Source organism: Thalassophryne amazonica, chromosome 15, assembly GCF_902500255.1.
Source record: "Thalassophryne amazonica chromosome 15, fThaAma1.1, whole genome shotgun sequence".
NCBI classification, from domain to species: domain Eukaryota; kingdom Metazoa; phylum Chordata; class Actinopteri; order Batrachoidiformes; family Batrachoididae; genus Thalassophryne; species Thalassophryne amazonica.
In genome coordinates this window covers 3736002-3757980 of record NC_047117.1, presented here as the reverse complement: position 1 = coordinate 3757980, position 21979 = coordinate 3736002, and the positions used below count along the sequence as shown (strand labels likewise).

At 41.5% G+C, this 21979-nt stretch overlaps 2 protein-coding genes across 2 annotated transcripts; both read right to left on the bottom strand.

Annotated features, from left to right (window-relative positions):
- Positions 1-649: 649 nt before the first annotated feature.
- On the bottom strand, positions 650-6332 carry LOC117526926 (oocyte zinc finger protein XlCOF6.1-like). The gene is made up of 2 exons (XM_034189056.1): positions 6005-6332; positions 650-2507 (listed from the first exon to the last, which is right to left on the bottom strand). The coding sequence occupies exons 1-2, from the start codon at positions 6060-6062 to the stop codon at positions 1369-1371; spliced, it is 1197 nt and encodes a 398-aa protein (XP_034044947.1). The 5' UTR covers positions 6063-6332; the 3' UTR covers positions 650-1368.
- Positions 6333-8457: 2125 nt separating this feature from the next.
- Positions 8458-16387, bottom strand: LOC117526922 (oocyte zinc finger protein XlCOF22-like). The gene is made up of 3 exons (XM_034189052.1): positions 16171-16387; positions 10476-10916; positions 8458-10042 (listed from the first exon to the last, which is right to left on the bottom strand). The coding sequence occupies exons 1-3, from the start codon at positions 16226-16228 to the stop codon at positions 8538-8540; spliced, it is 2004 nt and encodes a 667-aa protein (XP_034044943.1). The 5' UTR covers positions 16229-16387; the 3' UTR covers positions 8458-8537.
- Positions 16388-21979: the final 5592 nt, after the last annotated feature.

The window sequence follows — 21979 nt, the reverse complement described above, 5'->3', positions numbered from 1 at the left end:
AACTATAGGCTCAAAAGACTAATATAAAAACAAGGATAATATACTGTACTCAGCCTGTGAACATTTCAGACCTGCTCCAAAGTTGCAATTACTAATTGCCCTCACCACATTAGGAGATTAAATTATTTGTTATATAAACTGCACCAGAATGCAGGAATTTTATGTATGGGCCGTTATCCATTGCTAATATGCGTTTTTTTTAATCATTCTGACAATGAATGCAGCTTTTACAAGCAATGTTTTCACTCTGAAATCATAGGAAATTGTATTTCTGGACATCTAGATTTTAAAAATGTGCTAAGCACCCCTAAAACTGGAAGTCTAAAATTGCCTCTGAGTGCAACACTACCAAAACCACCCAAATTCCTCTTCCAGACTGTTTTAACACACCAGCTGAAATGGCTCTGGAGGGAAGTCGACAAGGTGAAGTCACAGAAATCCACATTTCCTGCAGGCTTACCAATCTAAACTTTTCAAAGTAGCAGGTGAAACCAGGCTAAATTCCCCATGCTTATGGCTAGCTATCTCAGGGCAAAATACACCAATATTTTCAAAATGATTTATTTGGAACAGTCAGCTCATTTTGACATTTCATTTACCAGAGGTATGTACTTTAACTCAAATGTTAACTTTTTTTCCTGCAATGGCAGTAACACTGGTTCTTCACACTATATACACACATACGTTTTAGTTTTCCATGATGCTGAAAACACCCATAAACATCAACATGTTTCAAACACCCAATGTGTGCATTAAACTGTTAAATAGGGAAGGCTATGTGTGTGCTGATACATGTGGATCATGAACTCTGTTTTCTTACTATGTTTCCCTAAAGTGTACATCTTATATCAAAGCAAATTCCTAGTCTGTGAATCCTGTTCATTGGCAATGGCAATAAACTTCTTCTGATTCTGATCTTGTGGAAAACTATTTGCTCTGGTGAAGAGATGTACATCGACCTCTTGGATGTTTTTTTTTTTTTTTTTTTATCTGTTCATCTGCTGCAAAGTAGTTTCTCTTCAACAAATTCTTCTGTCATCAACCGACCCACCTCATATTCCAACCACACTTACAGCAAGGGGAGGAACAAAACCAGATGAACACTATATTTATGAAATTTGCTCATGTACCTACCTATATTCCTGACATATCTGACTCAAATATGGCATTAAAAAAAGAAACTCTGAAACAGAGTTTGTGATTGGGTTTGATGCTGCGGCCCACAACAATCATCTCGCATTTTCAAGCTGAGCTGCTGCCCAGCGGCTTTAAGTCTTTTTGATTTCAAATCATGAACTACACTTAAAGCAGTTATACAGTTTCTGACGTTGTATGTAAATTTTCAGCTGTGTAAATTTTCAGCTCAGCTCAGTGGTTTTTTTCCCACTTATGACCTCTCATATGTCTCGTCAGATGTGACGTACGGGTGAATGTTTTACTGCAAACAGAACAACTGAATGGTTTCTCTCTTGTATGCGTTCGCATGTGTTTAGTCAGATGTGACCTTTGAGTGAATCTTTTACAGCAGATTGAACAACTAAATGGTTTTTCTCCTGTGTGAATCCTCATGTGGTTAATTAGTTCTGACTTCTGAGTGAATCTTTTGGCACAGACTGAGCAAGCAAATAGTTTCTCTCCTGTATGACTTCTCATGTGTCTATTTAAGATGGACCTTTCAGTGAGTCTTTTACCACAGATTGGACAACAAAATGGTTTTTCTCCTGTATGAAGTCTAATGTGTCTCTTCAGGTGGACCTTGGACACAAATCTTTGATCACACTCAGAGCAGTTGAAAGGTTTCTCTCCTGTGTGAATTCTCAAATGCACTGTGAGACTTTTATTGTAAACAAACCTTTTACTGCATTCTGAGCAGCTGAATAGTTTTCCTCCAGTATGTATTTTCATATGATCCATCCAACTTTTCTTGTAGCAAAACCTTTGCACACACTCAGGGCAACTGAATGGTTTTTCTTTTGTCTCTCTCATGTGTCTCTCCAGTTGGTACTTATACATGAATCTCTGGCCACACTTTGAGCAGCTAAATGGTTTCTCATCAATACTGTTTCCATCATTTGATATGGACTGACGTTCTCTGGTCTCCTTCCAAAAATCACTGTCATTACTGTCTTCAATCCCATTTTTATCAAACACTGACGCCTTGTCATCAGTATCTAGTTGTAAATAAAGAATGTGATCAGAGTTACTGGCTGGTTCTGGTCCTTCCTTGTTGTATTCATCAGCTTCTGTTTTCAACTGTTCTCTTGAGCCCCTGGTTGGACATTCTGTTTCTCTGCTCTTAGAATGTCTTTGCTGAAGATGTGAGAAATCTGGTTTCTCTTCATTTTCAAATTTCACAGGAGTGAACGGAAACTTGGTGATATCGGACTCTTCTTGCTGTTGATGCTGTTCTTGCTGACTGATCCAGAGTTCTTCCTGCTCCTCTTTAATGTGTGGGTGTTCTGGAGTCCACTCCTGCTGTGCAAATTGAGGGTTGAGCTGCTGAATGTCTACAGAATACAGTAAAACAGACACAAATTTGAATTATATATTGAATCATTTTAGGACAGAAACATTTTTAAATGATTTGTTTGAAATGTTTCTCTTTGGGGGCCTCATGTACAAAGACTTGTGTCAACCAACTTTCTACTAAAAGTTGGCGTATGCCAAAACCCTGAATCTGGCGTAAGCACAAACATATTCAGATGTATGAAAGTGTGCGTAGGCATGAATTCATGCATGTTCCGTTTATACATCCCACTGAATGTGGAATTGAGCGTGGAACCAAACTCCTCACTGGCCACGCCCTATTTAAATATGCAATTTCATGTAAATAGGCCCTTGGAGCAGGGATTTACCACGACGAACATGAAGACAGAAAATAAATTATACTACAGATGAATGGAAATGACGTGGAGACATGCAGGGACAGTTTATTCAATACGCTGTTAAATGGATTAATCGTGAAACAGGAAAAATGTTCATGGGCACTACGGAGCAGAACAGTACGCACACACTGATGTTAAAAAAGTGAGGCGCGCCTCCGCTGACAGTGTGACATTCACAATTTACAGACACGTTTATTGTCAAATACTGAACACAGGAAGCCTGTTAAGAAGCTCTGCAGCTCGCCATCAAGCAAAAATAAAAAGACATTAATAATAATAAAAACATATTTGAATGTGCACACACCCAAATGTGCCCACGCTGGTTTTCGTTCAGAACAATTACATGAATAAACTATTTTAATACATGCAGCCCCCTCATGGCTCGCCGTGCCAGCTGTCTAATGCACATTTGCACATCACATATGATTTTAACACTGATGGAATGAAAATGTTTCCTATTAACAAAAACAAATTCATCATGTGATAGCACCTTTATATGTGTGCAGTTAACAGCTCCGATTACATTTGGGAAACCAACTCGCTGCAAAATATGCTGTAATGTTGGAATGTATCTGGATGACATTCGGATGATTGCGTTCCACACAGCTGGTGGCTCGGCGCAAGGTTGACTGGCACACGCCTGACCGATCAGCCAGCTCACGCTGGAATGCCCCTGATGCCAGCAAGCCCAGCGTGGTCAGGACCCGTGTGGGCACAGACAACCCCTGGGCCCTCGCTGTATTGTGCTCTGGGCCACCGCAGTTCTGCACGCAACTCCAGTCACAGTGGCCTTGATAACTGAAATCGCCTTATGAGCCAATTATCGTCATTTGCAACTAAATCCTCGCGTTCTCTGAATACTTGCTCAAGCCAGATTGCACCATTTGCAAGGTCCTCTGATGCTAATGCAGCCACTGTAATTAGCGCTATTTTCTGCATCACTTTGCGCGTGTTTTTTATCCATCCATATGTGTGTTAAATGTTCATCAGTGTGTCTCTGCTGTGCACATCACTCTGATGACTTCTTGTTTTCACACTATTAATGGCTCCCTGCATCACCTGTACATGTCAGAGATGGTACAATAGCTGTAGAAACGTGTGTACGCCAACCTGGATTTTTGTGTGACGCATGGCATATTTTCACGCTGAAGTCACTTTTGATACATCTGCACGTGGATGTGGAGACGGGTCTACACCAGGTTTTTGTGCATATGCACGCCTTCTACATGAGGCCCCAGGATTTTTTGGCCCTATGAACTGCCCGTCCTGTATAATCACACGGTAAACCCTTTGTTCCTCTGACTGTTGAACTATCCAGCCATGTGTGGAAGCTGGATAGTGCATCTGACTTGAGATCATAAATCAAATATTTCAAACTTGTTGCAGGAAAACTGCACAGAATGACTTTTTTTCCTCATCCAGGATGGGGAGGGGGGGGGGGTGCTCAGGTGCTGACTGAGGTCCCTTCAATATATGTTCAGAGGGTCTGTGGTTGCAACTCTCTGATACGCAAAGGCTATCCATGGGGAGTGGGCTGCAGTGTGAGCATTGGTATGTGGATGTAAGTTGGTGGTGCTGTGGGCTCTGGGGAGAAGGTCCTCAGTCCTGCTTTACATCCCACCTGAGTTATGCAAAAGTTAAACATTTTCATATGACGCATCAATTCCACTTAGTACAGAATTGCGTCAAACATGGCCACAGAGTAACACTGATTAAACATTTTAGTTGTTACAATATATTCATTGTTGTTGTTGTTAGTAATGTGCATATTTGAAAGAAAGAAAGTATAAGCATTTAAAACTTGCCCCAGTTGAGTTGCTGTTTTTCATTGCGTCACTACCGCAATATAAAACACAGTGAGAAGACACACACTGTTATTCAACTTAAAGAGGTCAGATCAGGTGTGGTCCTGAGGGGGGGGAAAGGCAGAAGCTCTAGCATTTTGCGTTTTAAAAATATTATCGGAAGCCATTTCCTGCAACTTATCTAAAGTTACAAACTAAGCTCTTGTCCACATGAAAACAGATAATGAAATTTCTTTGTAGTTTAAAAAAAAATGTTCCATGAACACAGCGGCATTTCAAGAAATATCTGCATGCACACAAATCCACTGAAAATGGTGTAGCATATATGCCAAACCTGTATGTGGAGCTGTAACGATCCCACATAAATGGAGATGATGATATGGTGCATGCACATAACTGGTGTCAGGAGCTAATCAATGTAGCAGCAGAAGCGAGAACTTAAAATAAAACAAGTAAAATTTGGGTGACCAAATGTCCTGTCTTGGCCATCCTGTTTTTTTTTTGTTTTTTTTTAAGTGATGAAAATGTCCTGGTTTTTGTTGTTTTCATCTTTGAGTAAACTTTGAGTATCATTTGAGTATCTCATTGCTGGGCCGAGTGTCCTGGTTTTCGGTTATCAAAATATGGTCACCTTAAGAAAAATAAAACCATATAAGAAGAAGACTTATATATAAGAAATAGACTTACTGCTTATTTAAAGAGAAGCAGTGTGTTTGTATTTTTTGTATGTATGCATGTTTGTGTGTTTTTCAGCTATGTGCATTCTCCGTGTCTTCTGTGTTTTTTTGTGGGAGTGTTACAGCACCACATACAGGCCTGGCGTATCTACACTATAGTCTAAGGTACGGAGATGCTTCTTGAAACGGTGCCATGTTTACAGAACACTTTAAAAACAACAAAGATTGTATCTGTTGTATCAATGTTGACAAGACATTAGAATGTCATTTTAGATCAAATGTAAAGCTGGTATTTGAAAAAGTAACATGCTCCACCTTTGTTTTCGTCTTTACAAAGAGCAAATTAATTATTACAGCTGGTTTCTGTGAGCAAGAAACATGACAAACCAAACATGCACTACACTGATCATGTAACCGCGGGACAGAAAAGCTCAGAGCACAGAGGGAGACACCTTTAAACTATTAAATCTACACACAGAAAATAATTACTGGCTGCTATTAGTTTGATAAAATGTGAATTAGAGCGTCTTTAATCGAGTTAGCTGCCAACTACGTCTTTAGCTGCAGTATCATTGTAAAACTAGGCTGCGCACTAACTGAAGGCTAACAACTTTAAAATCAATAATTAGAAGCAAACCTGTTCTCTGCCGTGACTCTTCAGATTTTAAAAATACTTTAGACAGTTTGTGGTCCATCTCGTTTGTTTCCAAAAGTCTATTTAGGCTTTTTGTGCTTTGATTTGGATTTAGGACATGTTGACGTCACGCGGCTAGCAAGCTAAGCTAAATGCCGTAGTTGTGTACGCTAACGGAATAAAAACAGGTGAACGGCACAAAAGCCATTCTGTGAACTTCATCCGGACCCAGAGAGGTTCTGATGGTTCGTTCCTGTTGGAGAGCAAAGGAACCATCGAAACAGAAGAGTTAAACACGGCTAACAAAGCCCCAATAACACGCCACCATCTTGTTAGTAAAGTTACACACAGACGGGACGAGCGTAAAATGTGGACCTTTAAAATAAAAGTGGTGCTCAAAAAAAACAAAAACAAAAAAAAAAACCGTGTTTGTGCTTGGCCTGAGTGGATTGAATTTCTTTAGTTCAATTCAATACACATACCAAAGTATATGCATGAAACACATATAACACAATAAAGTGAAACCACTTATTTCCATGGATGTGGCCATTTGTATGTAGATTGTATTTGTATGTAACACAGCCTTGTTATGGTTAGGGCCTATGATTAGGGTTAGGGGTTGTGGTTAATGTTAAGTAATCTATGCACCAATAGCAAATACTTGTTTAAGTACGTAGCCTAATGATCACATGACCTATATTGACCAATGACAGAGACAATATGTACCAACAGAAGTTCATTATACAAATATGGCTACAAACGGACAGCCACGGGCTATTTCCATTGATGGCCACAAGGCCTGTCTGATGTGTCCTTGTGCTAGAATAACTTTGCATCAAATGAACAATTACTTAGGGAAAGTCATATCCAGAATGGGACCTGCTGATTCAAGTCCAAATCAATTGTCAACACGGTGGAGGTCAAGGTGGTATTGGATGATTTTTTTTTTTTTTTTAAGTCCAGTCTGAAGGTTTTTCTGAAGCAGCTCTGGAGGACACAACCTTATGGTTTTGAGCCTTATGTAGACCACAATGAGGGAGACAAAACCTTGGAGGAAAATCTTCAGTCTGACAAGTGACAATATTTATTGGCAGACTTCAGAACACAGAATGGTTATTATAAAATAAATAAATAATGCAAGTGATTTCAATTTTACAAAAGGACATCTGAAAATAATTTAATTCCTTCTGTCTTGGCTGAAAAAAAGTCCATTTGTCACATGGGAGTTTGATGCCAAATTACAGTGCCGGCTGTAATCCGTTATTGCAGCTGATTGATCAAGTCTTTGCTCTTAATGAGCTGCTTTGCGCTACAAGTTAAAAGACTCCCAGAGTTCCTCATCTGCTCATAACGTCTCATGCGACGAAATTGTCATGATCCACAAAAAAAAAAAATCCAAAAATACTGTTTTGCCTCCGTGTCGAGTGGAGAAGCTGCAGACACCGTGCAAGTGCACACTACTCAATATAAATGTTTCCACCTGCCAATCAAAAGGATTCTGCCGGCGAGAATAACTGTTCTCACACCTAAAACAGGGTGCAGCTCTGACCCGAACCACTTGGTGGAAACGGGGCTGTCAGTAGCCTGTAAAAATCCATAAATTAATGGGGCTATTCAGACAATGGCTCTTGTTCTGATGTCACTTCCTCCTTGTTGTCCAATGTTGTGACTGGGCTGAAAGTTCCTGGATTTAGTGGCGCGTGGTTCAAAATCTGAATATTTATCTCTTCAGAAAATGCACACCAGGAAAGGATAAATTTCAAATTGCTGTTTAATTTTAGTCTCAAATATTCAATAAAACATGACATAATATGTGACCTACATGACATAATATGTGACCTACACTCAAATGTTAACTTTCATTTACCTACAATGGCAATAGCACTGACTTTATTTATTTATTGGGTTATGCTTATTTCATCTAGATGATTACTCTTACTTTTTGTTAATGTATCTAATTTCATTTTTGCCATGTTTTCATTTTTTCTTTCTCCTTTTTGGAAAAAATTTTTGAATAATAAAAATTTGATCACAAAAAAAAAAAAAAAAAAAAAAAAAAAAAAGCACTGACTCTTCACACACAGAAATCAACATGTTCCAAACACCCCATGTGTGCATTCAATTGTGAAATACAGGAAGGGTGTGATACATGTGGATCATGAACTCTTAGTTTATTTGCTTTCTTAGTATTTTTTCCCCTAACATGCACATCTTACAGAAAATATTTGCACTGGTGAAGAGACATACACCACCCTCCTGGATGGTGTTTTTCTTTTTAATCTGTTCATCTGCTGCAAAGGAGTTTCTGTTCCCCAACAAATTATTCTGTCACCAACCCACCCACTTCATATTCCACCCAAACGTACAGCAAAGGCCTGTAAGTGTGGGTGGAAAGCCTATGAGAAATACATTTATAATTAATAACCGCTCATGTGTATTTCTGACTCATATGGCTGTAAAAAAAAAAAAAAAAAAACCTATCTGGACCAAAGTTTGTGAATCTGTTTGATGCTCCAGCCCACATCAGCTTACATTTTCAAGGTGAGCTCCTGCCTTGTGGCTTTGCTTCTCTGTTCATTTTGTTTTGATCTTGATGGTGCTCTGTGGACATACCAGTACATACATGGCGTGTGAGGGATGCTTTTGAAATAAACTTGCTGTTGCAAACATCACAACTGAAACGTTTTTCTCTTGTGTGGACCCTTACATGTTGTGCCAGATGCACAGATTGTGTAAATCCTTTACCACAAAATGAGCACCGAAAGCTTTTCTCCCCTGTATGAATTCTGACATGTCTATTGAGAGAGCTCTTGTCACCAAATGTCTTCCCACAGTTAGTGCACATATATGGTTTTTCTCCTGTGTGAATTCTCATGTGTGTGGTTAACTGTGATCTTTGAATAAATCTTTTACCACATTCAGAGCAGCCAAATTGCTTCTCGCCTGTATGACCTCTCATGTGTTTCGTTAAGTTTGATCTCTGAGTGAATTTTTTGGCACAGATGGAGCAACTAAATGGTTTTTCTCCTGTGTGAATTCTTGCATGTCTCTTCATATCATTTTTACAGCTAAATTTTTGACCACACAGAGAACAGCTGAATGGTTTTTCTCCTGTGTGAATTCTCATGTGATCCATTAAATTGTTTCTGTAGCCAAATCTGTGACCACACTGGGAACAACTAAACGGTTTTTCCCCTGTATGAACTCTCATGTGTATCTTTAGATGGTTCTGGTAGATAAACCTTTTATGACACTGCGAGCAGCTGAACGGTTTGTCTCCTGTGTGAATTCTCAGGTGCATCTTCAGACTGTTTTTGAAGACAAATCTTTTACCACACTCAGAGCAACTAAATAACTTTACTCCTGCGTGTATTTTCATGTGGGCCATTAAGCTGTTCTTGTATCCAAAACTTTGACTGCACTCAGAGCAACTGAATGGTTTCTCTTTTGTTACTCTCATGTGTTTCCTCAGATGATGCTTATAGACAAATCTTTTACCACACTTGGAGCAGCTAAATGGTTTCTCATCAACATTACATTTATCAGCGGAATATGACTGGCGTGCTCTGTTCTCCTTCCAAAAATCACTGTCAACACTGTCGTTACTGTCTTCTGTCACATATTTGTAGATGGCGGTTTCTTTATCATTAGCCTTTGTTTGGAAGTGATTATCTGGACTAAAGTCGCTGACTGATTGAGAGTCTGCACAGGTGTCTCCATCAGCTTCCTTTTTCAATAGTTCAGCAGAACTGCTGTCTGGACATTTTGCATGTGTTCTCTCTTCACTTTGGGCCTGACAACACTGTGAGGACTGAAGATTCACTTCATAATGCTCACTCTTCACAGAGCCAGATGTCCGTAGGTTCTTGGTGATATCAGCCTGTTTGAGTCTTTGTTCATGCTCTCGTTCCTGACCGATCCAGAGTTCTTCCTGTTCTTGTTTAATATGAGGGAGTTGTGGGTTGTCTGAGTCCAAAGTGGAGTTCCATCTGTGCTGTTCTGAGGGACCTGTATCTTTTGTCACGAACAACTGCTGCGTATCTGCAGAACACAACGGAACAGACAAATACTGAAATGCAACTTCAAGTTGCAATCAAACATTGACAACAGGGGCCTCATTTATAAAACTCTGTAGAATCACAATGAAACCTGTATGTAAACACAGAAGCAGAAATGTTCACTTGTTCAGATTTTCTGTCTCTATCTGGTATATCTATTGCTGTTTGTCTCAGTAAACTTGATTGAGTACATGAGTGATCTAATGAGGTTTTAACAGAGCAGGAAGTGATATTTTGCCATAGTCAGGGCAGTTAAATAGTTTTCCTACTGTATTAATTATCATGTAGTCCATAAGACTACTCTTGTAGCCAAATTTCTTTTCACAGTCAACACTTATTTAGCATCAAAGCAAATCGCGTGTCACACTTAGAGCAGCTAAACAGTTTCTTACTAATATTACAATCAGCATTTGTACCTGGCTGGCGTTCTCTGGTCTCCTTCCAAAAGTCGCTGTCAACACTCTCATTGTCATCTTCATTCAAACATGGATAAGAGATGTATGAGTCAGTTTGTAGTAAATGATTATCTTGATTGATGCTGTGGGCTGGATTCAGTCCTCCACAGTCCTTTTCATCAGATCCTGTTTTCATCTGTCCTTCATCTTTGCCTGTTTTCACCAAGATGCTGCCTCGAGGTTTTGTCTCTCTCTTCTCATCTGCTTGGCTTTGGTGGCACTGCAAAGACTGAGGTTCATCTTTATTTTTACTCTTCAGAGCGAGTGAAGTGAATTGAATCTGTGAAACATGATCCTCAGCCAACCCATGATGCTGCTGACTGCTCCAAAGTTCCTCCTGTTCCTTTTTAATGTGTGAATCAACTTGGTTCTGAAAGAAGCTCCACTTCTGTTGTTCAAGTCCTGTGTAGAAAAAATAATCACTGTCTTAATTAGTCAGTCAACAAGTACATTTTTTATTGGTAACTGGATTTAAGTTGACTCCCACTGAGAAAAAGAGGATGGTAAACTGTCTCCACAGCTGTAGTGACTCTTGTACAACTGGTGACCCCTGAGAAGAAAATAACACCGACAGGAAGTTCAGACAGTCTGTAGTTGCTGCTACGCAGAGATAGCTGTTAGTGGCTATGGTCCGTACTTAACAGTGTTTGTGTGGGAACAACCGGTACCATCTTCAGCAATACGGGGGTGGGTCCAGTACACAGTTAATCAGTTCAAAGGGCAACCATGTCCATGAGGGCAGCATCAACAGGAACAACAATATTAGACATTAGGAGTCTTGACAAATATTAATCAAACATACCACGAAGGAAATCCAAAAGACAACAGGCTAAACTCAGAACAAACAGGAAGGCAGCACAGGCTGATAACATAGAGACCAAAACACTGGAGACGAATGTGAGAAAGCTGGTATACGTGAGTCAATCTGGCACTGGGTGAAGGAACTGTGCCTGTTCCAACAGTATATAATGTAGTTATATACTGTTGTATATACTGTGCTAGGACCAATTTTATTCACTTTATACATGCTTCCCTTAGGCAGTATTATTAGAAAGCATTGCTTAAATTTTCATTGTTACACAGATGATACCCAGCTTTATCTATCCATGAAGCCAGAGGACACACACCAATTAGCTAAACTGCAGGATTGTCTTACAGACATAAAGACATGGATGACCTCTAATTTCCTGCTTTAAAACTGAAGTTATTGCACTTGGCCCCACAAATCTTAGAAACATGGTGTCTAACCAGATCCTTACTCTGGATGGCATTACCCTGACCTCTAGTAATACTGTGAGAAATCTTGGAGTCATTTTTGATCAGGATATGTCCTTCAATGCGCATATTAAGCAAATATGTAGGACTGCTTTTTTACATTTGCGCAATATCTCTAAAATTAGAAAGGTCTTGTCTCAGAGTGATGCTGAAAAGCTAATTCATGCATTTATTTCTTCTAGGCTGGACTATTGTAATTCATTATTATCAGGTTGTCCTAAAAGTTCCCTGAAAAGCCTTCAGTTAATTCAAAATGCTGCAGCTAGAGTACTAACGGGGACTAGAAGGAGAGAGCATATCTCACCCATATTGGCCTCTCTTCATTGGCTTCCTGTTAATTCTAGAATAGAATTTAAAATTCTTCTTCTTACTTATAAGGTTTTGAATAATCAGGTCCCATCTTATCTTAGGGACCGCTTAGTACCATATCACCCCAATAGAGCGCTTCGCTCTCAGACTGCAGGCTTACTTGTAGTTCCTAGGGTTTGTAAGAGTAGAATGGGAGGCAGAACCTTCAGCTTTCAGGCTCCTCTCCTGTGGAACCAGCTCCCAATTCAGATCAGGGAGACAGACACCCTCTCTACTTTTAAGATTAGGCTTAAAACTTTCCTTTTTGCTAAAGCTTATAGTTAGGGTTGGATCAGGTGACCCTGAACCATCCCTTAGTTATGCTGCTATAGACTTAGACTGCTGGGGGGTTCCCATGATGCACTGAGTGTTTCTTTCTCTTTTTGCTCTGTATGCACCACTCTGCATTTAATCATTAGTGATTGATCTCTGCTCCCCTCCACAGCATGTCTTTTTCCTGATTCTCTCCCCTCAGCCCCAACCAGTCCCAGCAGAAGACCGCCCCTCCCTGAGCCTGGTTCTACTGGAGGTTTCTTCCTGTTAAAAGGGAGTTTTTCCTTCCCACTGTCGCCAAGTGCTTGCTCACAGGGGGTCATTTTGACCGTTGGGGTTTTTCTGTAATTATTGTATGGCTTTTGCCTTACAATATAAAGCACCTTGAGCAACTGTTGTTGTGATTTGGTGCTATATAAATAAAATTGATTTGATTTGATTTAGTTCATCTGGGAATAAGCATGCACATGAACCCAGAAGCCCAAGTGCGCATGAAGTAAAAACAATGATATGCATCAGGAACAGGACCACCAAAATACATATAGTTATGAGTAGAATAACAACATGGAAGAAATTACACTAGTGCAAGTCTCTTCAGCTGCTTGATTTTCACTTGAGGTCACCACAGCAGATCGAAAGAGGACCTGCATGTTGAATTGGCAAGCGTTTTACATCGGATGCCCTTCCTGATGCATCTCCACATTACATTAAGAAATGTGGCAGGGGTGGGGTTTGAACTGGGAACCTTCTGCACTGAAACCAAGCACACTAACCACTTGGCCACCACAAATAAACACTCAAAATATAATGCATAAGAGATAACATTAGTAGGCACAGCAACCTAGAGATCATAAAACTGACACCAGAACGTAAACCAAGACATCACCTTATGTCTGTCAGTGATGTTACTTACTGGCTCCCAAGAATGCTTCTCAGGGCCATAACCTTCCCACACAACTGAAAACTGCCCCCCCCCCACCCCCCATCCCACCTCAATGGGACACAATCAAAATACACTTGATAAAAGCTGGAGATGTATCCACAATCCTGGCTGGAGGAGAGGCGCTAACCACAAAACACTGGGGACACAACTTAACAGGCTTCATCTCATTGAATGGAACATTCTATCTTTCAACAAATAAAAATATTCTTTCCATTGCACAAATGGAAAACATTCTTTATGTGTTTGACACTGTTGTTGATTGACTTATGGCTGCCCCTGTTTGTTCAGAGTCGCCACAGCAGATCCAGTACAGATCCACATTGAGATTTGGCACAATTTTTACACTGGATGCGCATCCTGAGGCAACTTCAATTTTATTTGGAGAAACACACACAGCCCCTGGTCTTCCTAAGAGGTCTCCCATCTAAGTACTAACCGGGACCCACTCTGCTTAGCTTCTGAGATCAGGCTTACACAGAGCAGACATTCATTATTTGTTTTATTACTATTTATTGATTGCTGTGATTTACTGTCCGCCTAAGTACAGGTAAACCTTGTTAACTTGCATTTGCGCAAGTTTCGTTTCGGCTTTACTCACGGTCAATTTGTGGGCCCCACAGATTTAGACTGTATAAAAGTCAGTTTTGAGAGAGAGAGAGAGAGAGAGAGAGAGAGAGAGAGAGAGAGAGAGAGAGAGAGAGATCTTTAAGTCTATAAAAAATAAAAGTACTTAATTGTTTTCACCAAAGCATCAAATCTAGACTTTTATCTTAGATACATCATCTGGCAAATTGTAGCTGAACTTTCAGGTTTCCTTTTTAAGAAAATCCTCATATAAAAGCAACAATGATAATAATAATAATAATAATAATAATAATAATAATAATAATAATAATAATATTAAACAAACAGAGCTCTGCTTTCGGCTCGGAAAAGTATTGGTACCAGCAGATATCCAAATTCAGGTATCTGGATCGGAAGACAAAAATTGTGGCATGGTGCATCCCTAAGACAGAGTCACCTTTATAACACTTTTACTCTGTCTTTGGATGACTGTGTTATTCACTGCAAAGACAAAATTAATAATCTTGGTGAGTTTTTAGACAAACCACTTTCCTTTGATTTTTATATTAAGGATGTGACTAGACTTGCCTATTTTCATTTGAGAAACATCGTGAAGGTTAGCCCTGCCTTGTCTTTTAAGGATGCTAAGATTTTAATCCACTCTTTTGTGACTTGACGATTGGATTATCTGGTCTGCCAAAGAAGACTACTCAAGGTCTCCAAATTGTTCAAAATGCAGCAGCTCGCATCCTGACCAGAGCTGGCAAATTTGAACACATCACTCCATTGCTGGCATGGCAAATCAGCATGCAGATCTAAAACGGATCTGCTGTGGCAACCCCAAGTGAAAAACAAGGGAGCAGCTCAAGGGATTTACTTTTACTCCAGTGCTGGCCGCTCTTCACTGGCTCCCAGTTTGGGTTAGAGCAGATTTTAAAGTGCTCCTTCTTACTTACAAAATTCTTAATAGTTTAGCGCCAGAATACTTGTCCAACCTGGTGAAGTCATAAGTGTCTGCTCGTACACTGTGCTCCCAGGATTCTGGTCTTCTGTGCATCCCAAGGCTCTGGAAAATGACTGTTGGTGAGTGAGCGTTTTCCTTTTGTGCACCAACTTTGTGGAACAGCCTGCCCCTTGACATCCAGCAGGCAGGTTCTGTTGATGTATTTAAAGCCATGTTGAAGTCACTTATTTACTTTTAGGTATGAGTCATGAGTTGTGGTGCTACAGCTATGATTATAATTATATTAACTAATCAAATTGTCATCATAATGTGATTGTGATTAGAACCTGCTCTTGTTCATTTTGAATTATTTGTTGTGCAGCACATTGATGGAAAGAGCTTTACAAAGAAATTTATTATTACTATTATCCATCCATTTTCTATACCTGCTTACTCTAATTAAGGGTCATGGGAGGCAGGAACTGATCCCAGCGGTCACAGGCCGTGAGGCGGTGTTCATCCTGGACAGGACGGCAGTCTGCCACAGGGTCACATAGAGACAGACAAACTCGTTCAAACATACGGTCAATTTAAAGTTTTCAGTTCACCTAATCTACATGTATTTGGATGTGGGAGGAAGCCGGAGCACAAGAAGGGAACCCACGCAAACACATGGAGAACATGCAAACTCCCCTGTTGCCAGAAAGGGCAGGAAGCAATCCCATGACCTTCTTGCTGTGACACAACAGAGTCTAATAGATCAGTCGAGTCAAAGTCTGTGTGCTTTTAATAGCGGCCTCGCATCATGGATGCATTTTTACAAAAAAAAAAAAAAAAAAAAAAGAAGGAAGGAAGGAACATGAATGATAAATGGAACCAATTTGCACAAAAAAAAAATCAAACAATGGATATTTCTTTACAATGGGACAAATAAACACGTGACATGATCCACCAACCCAACGACAAGGATTTATACAAGAGTTATATTAACTCGGATACTGGAAAAGCACTTTTATTCTTGTTTCATCACTGTTTGAGTCACACTGTGTTTGTTCTGCTCATAAATATTTGTGTGAAGCTAAAATAAGCCGAAAGATAAAAACAAGTCTCACACAAAACGACAGCAGGCTGATCACAAACATCAGAAACACTGAGCAAAGAGGAAAAAGTCACTTCTGAGATGTTTGACGTACGCAGAGGAGGGAGACAGCTGCACAAAAGAGAACTTTTAAAACAGTTTTTATTACTGAAAGTGAATTACGAGCTACAGTTAGCTTAGCATAATTAGTCCCAGCAAAAAGGAAACAAACCTGTTCTCTGCTGCGTCTCTTCGGTTTTTAAAAATACTTCCTGTAGTTTATGGTCCATCTTCTCTGTTTCCAAAAGTCTTTTTCGACGTGTTTTGTACTCTGGTTTGAATGTAGTTCGATTTGTTCGCTGACACCTCACCCTGCTAACAAGCTAAGCTAACGTCTGTTTGTTTTTTATGGTTGCAAGCTATCGTCTATAACTCTGTAAGCGAACGGAACAAAATCCATTCACCAAGGTTGATGCAAACAGAGAGGGTCTGACAGTTCTGTCTTGTTAGAGCTCAAATGAACTTTAAAACGAGGAAAACAAAAAACAGCTAAAAAAAAAAAAAAACACCTCAGGAACACACAGCCATTAGTAAAGTTAGACACAGTTCGAATGAACGTCAGTCCGGTGGCCCTTCAAAATAAGAAACATTACAACAAAAATTCAACTTTTCATAACAGGCGTGCGTCTTCCGCAGTCTAAAGAGGCACAGGACCATGCATTACCTTATGGGTATCCTGATTTTAACCCCAGGATCAGAAGATGTGACCTGGCCTCAGGGACAGTTCATTTTCTAAAGAGGTGTACTGACTTTCAACCACTTTGAAGTAGGTCGGGTAGAAATGCAGTCAGACGCCACAGGAGCAGGACCAAACGCGGAAGAGTCCTGTTGCTTAATGGTCTGGAACAGAGAAGGCAAACTGTCCATCAGCCATCTCATGGACACAAACAAGATCAGGACAGGTTTGCATTATCAACACCGGCTACATTTACAGCATGGAAGAGGTGTGCGGCATCAGCGCTATCTCAGTCAGCAGGGGTAGGAATGGAAGAAATTCTCAAGAAAAGGATCCAACTCAGGAGACATGGATTTACTGTCAGTGATCTCAGAGACTGGAAGTGTTGCAAGAAGAGCAGAGAGACATACTGCTCGCTCAACTTAAAGGACAGGATCAGGAGAGGCACAGTGAATTTTAGCTGCTTCAGGGACAGGTGAGACCACACCGTCCATCAACCACCTCAGGCACAGGATTAGGAGAGATCCTCTGCCTGCCATAGGAGCAGGAACTGATGAGATGTACCACTGTTCACCTCAGGGACAGTAAATGGATCAGTGCAGGGGTAAAGGGTCGACACTTTTGGGAACCTGGGAGACCACCACATCCACTGTGATGTCAATCATGTTTAGTGTTTCAGCTGTCAGGACTTATAGTACTGGAGCCTGACCAAAGCAGGTACAATTTTACTCTAATTTTTTCTTAACCATATGCAGTAGCTCTCTAGGACTTCCTGAAAATCAGCAGGATCCCCAAGAAGCCAGTCTGTACACAGTGCGAGTGCTATGCAGAGCTGGAGCATGTATTCTGACTTTCCTGAAATAGGTGTTGGGTGAGGTTGTGGTGATTAGAGGCTTAGTTGTTTTTGCTGGCAAGGAAAAGTTTACTGACCTTGACTTCACATAATGCTGCTGTGATCTTTGCTGAATGAAGAAATGCCCTGATTGCAGTTCTTGAGAAGCTGAACAGTCAGAAGTTCTGGTTTTGCAGTTGCCCTGAATGAAGGTGAAGATCCAGACTTTTAATGACTTTAGGACTCATCAGAAGTGTGTCTGTACTTGCAGAGAGATTTAAGTTATTTATTACTCTGACATTCATGTCTCTGGATCTTCAGCGCTCCACATCCAGCGATATTCCACCACCTTGTGTAATGCATTGTATATTTGGAGCCCATCATGATGCAAACACAGGATCACTGTCCACAGTGATGCAGCAACACTAACATTACACTCAAGAATGGCACCACAAAGCTGTTATGCTCCTGCAAACTACTTCTTGGGTTTACACGAGCAGATGTATGTTTTCTTACATCAAAACATTTCTTCAGCCTTTGAGCACTTGATATGACCATTTTGTCCTTTTCCCATCACACATATCCAACCCACTAAAATTCCATCAAGGTCCAGCAAACAGAACAGCTATTGGATTTTTGCACTTAGTAAATTATTTTTCAGCATCACTGAATAGTTGTTTATGTGCTTTTGTCCATTTCCCCATGATGCCTTGTGCATTTCTAGCATGTCATAGCTCTATCAAGATCCTGTGAGAAGCACAGTTCTCATATTTATGGCAATTAATTAGTAACTTGAACACTTATTCTTGTGCTTTGCATGAGTTTCTGTAGGTTTTCTTATTTCTTAGTGAGGTTACATCACAATGAAAACTGCTGTTTCCGTTTTACTTTTTTTTCAGTCACCTTGTAGACTGAGTGAAACACAGGGCCGATAACTCAAACTTTTTTATTATTATTATTTACCCACAGTGGCATTAACAGTCTCTCTTTGCTCCATACACATTCCTAAATTACTCATTCTGTGTTAAATACAAGAAGGTTGTGATACATGTGGATTATCAATAGTTCTTGTGTTCAGTATAACTGTATGGTTTGGCTGTCTCACAGTTGTAAACAAGAACAAACTGAACAAAATTGTTAAAAATGCAGCGAAGGTGATTGATCAGGAGAAAAAGTCACTGGATGTTCTTTACCAGGCAGCTTTGCAGAGAATGACGAAATCCATCATCAGTGACAAGGACCATCCTTTGTTTGAGGAGTTTGAACTGATGCCCTCTGGACGCCGTTACAGAATGCCTTTTGCAACAAAGAAGGTGTATTTGGGGTCATTTGTGCCTAATGCAGTCAGTCTACTGAACAGGTGCTAGTGAAGTTGTGCAGCACATGAAATTGGATGAATTTTTATGAAATCATTATTTATTGTAATTTTATCTATTGAGCTTATAGGACTAGGTAGTACAATCCCTTAACTAATCAGCACTTGGTGAGGGGTTAGGGCTAGAGGGGTAAACGCTTCACAGGGGTCTTCAGGTGGGCACCCTCCTTCTTTGGTGTTTCGTTGAAAGGCCCACGACACCTCCAGAGGGCTCAACGGCAACATCTGGCATCCCAGATTTGCCCCCCTCTGCTTTTACCCCTCGGTGGTCATCTTGCAGCCCAGTTGCAGTCCTTTCTTTTCATCCAGATCCAGTTGCTGCTCCTTCAGCCGGTCCTGATAGTGACTTGACAGCTTGTTGGAAGGCTTGTCCTCTCACTCCCATTACCTTAAGCAGCTTGGTTGTAGATGTGGCAACAAACCCTCTACAGCCAACCTCGACAGGAAGCACCTGGGCACGCCACCCGCGTTGTTTGGCGTCTGCTGTTAAGTCAGCGTACTTCAGTCGTTTCCGCTCATATGCTTCACCAACTGCACCTTCCCAGGGTACAGTTAGCTCCACAATGAAAACAGACTTCTGCGAGGTTGACCATAAGACCAGATCTGGCCTGAGATTAGTTGTAACAATCTCAGGTGGGAATATAAGTCTCTGGTCCAAGTCACCCTGCATTCTCCAATCCCGGGCACTGTCTAAGAGGGTTGGTGGTTCCATATTCGCTGCAGGTTTTGCTTGGAGTTGTCCTGCTCTTACAAATGTTGTGATGGATATGTGTCCAGGCACTGACGGAGGGAGGGCGTTGGTGCTGGTTCTCCTTCTTTCCAAAGAGATGGCCAGCTGTCGTAGCACCTGGTTGTGTCTCCACGTATAGCGGCCCTGGGCTAAGCTGGTTTTACAGCCTGTGAGGATGTGCCTCAGAGTTGCAGGGGTTTGACAGAGCACACAAGAGGGATCTTCACCAAACCACTGGCTGAGGTTTGTGGGTGTTGGAAGAACGTCATAGGTGGCTCTGACGATGAAGCTGATTTGGCTCCCTTCCATTTCCCAGAGATCCCTCTAGCTGAGCTTTCTTTGTTCCAGGCATTCCCAGCTAGTCCACTGGCCCTGTTTGGACTGCAAAACTGCCTTTGTGCGTCTGTCTGCCTCCTCTTGGTGCCGCACCTTGGCCACAACCAGCTTTCTCTTCTGGGTTGGTGTTGCTTTGTGCCACGTGGGTCGGCTTGTCCCGAGCCCAACCCCACCTCTTCCATGCTGCACCTGGCCTACGATGTCTCCATGCCTGAGAGCAGATTTTGCTTGCTCTATGGCCTCAGACGGGATCCATTTCCTCCCAGTTGCCAGTCTGGGAGCGGCCAATTGAATCCGGTCATCATGGTAGTCGGTCAGGGTCATGTTTAGCCTCACTTTGGTGCATTTGAACTCCTCTGTGAGGCTAGAGACGGGCAAATCCAGGGCACCATGTCCAAATAAGTTGATGTTACTGAGGCACCGTGGGAGGCCAAGCCACTTCTTGATGTATGAACTGACTGTCCTCTCAAGCTTCTCAACTTTGGTCATGGGGATCTCATATACCGTCAGGGGCCACATCAGGCGTGGCAGCAGACCAAACTGTAGGCACCACAATTTTAATTTCCCAGGAAGCAAGGTTTTTATCTATGCTGGCCAGGCCTTTGATGGTTTCTTTCCTCAGCTGGTCAGCCTGGTCAGAGTCTTTGAGGCTGGCATTGTACCAGCGTCCCAGGCCCTTCACAGGCAGTTCTGATACCAGCGGAATGGGTGTCTCCTTGATGTGAAACCTCTGGTCCACAAGTTTTCCTTTGATGATGGATATGCTTCTGGATTTACTGGGTTTAAACTTCATCCGTGCCCGTTCAATGTTGACCTGAAGTTTTCCCAGCAAGTGTTTTGTACATGCCATGGTCGAGGTCAGAGTTGTCAAATCATCCATGTATGCACCAATGGGGGGTAGACGATGTCCAGATTGCAGACATTCTCCTCCCACAACCCACTTGGAGGCTCGAATGATCACCTCCATTGCCATGGTGAAGGCTAGAGGGGAGATGGTACAGCCAGCCATTATTCCCACTTCCAAGGATTGTCACGATGTTATACTCAACAAAAATATAAACGCAACACTTTTGGTTTTGCTCCCATTTTGTATAAGATGAACTCAAAGATCTAAAACTTTTTCCACATACACAATATCACCATTTCCCTCAAATATTGTTCACAAACCAGTCTAAATCTGTGATAGTGAGCACTTCTCCTTTGCTGAGATAATCCATCCCACCTCACAGGTGTGCCATATCAAGATGCTGATTAGACACCATGATTAGTGCACAGGTGTGCCTTAGACTGTCCACAATAAAAGGCCACTCTGAAAGGTGCAGTTTTGTTTTATTGGGGGGGGGGATACCAGTCAGTATCTGGTGTGACCACCATTTGCCTCATGCAGTGCAACACATCTCCTTTGCATAGAGTTGATCAGGTTGTCAATTGTGGCCTGTGGAATGTTGGTCCACTCCTCTTCAATGGCTGTGCGAAGTTGCAACGACGAACTGGAGTCAGGTCGAGACCCCGATGAGGACGACGAGCATGCAGATGAGCTTCCCTGAGACGGTTTCTGACAGTTTGTGCAGAAATTCTTTGGTTATGCAAACCGATTGTTTCAGCAGCTGTCCGAGTGGCTTGTCTCAGACGATCTTGGAGGTGAACATGCTGGATGTGGAGGTCCTGGGCTGGTGTGGTTACATGTGGTCTGCGGTTGTGAGGCTGGTTGGATGTACTGCCAAATTCTCTGAAACGCCTTTGGAGTCGGCTTATGGTAGAGAAATGAACATTCAAGACACGAGCAACAGCTCTGGTTGACATTCCTGCTGTCAGCATGCCAATTGCACGCTCCCTCAAATCTTGTGGCATCTGTGGCATTGTGCTGTGTGATAAAACTGCACCTTTCAGAGTGGCCTTTTATTGTGGGCAGTCTAAGGCACACCTGTGCACTAATCATGGTGTCTAATCAGCATCTTGATATGGCACACCTGTGAGGTGGGATGGATTATCTCAGCAAAGGAGAAGTGCTCACTATCACAGATTTCGACTG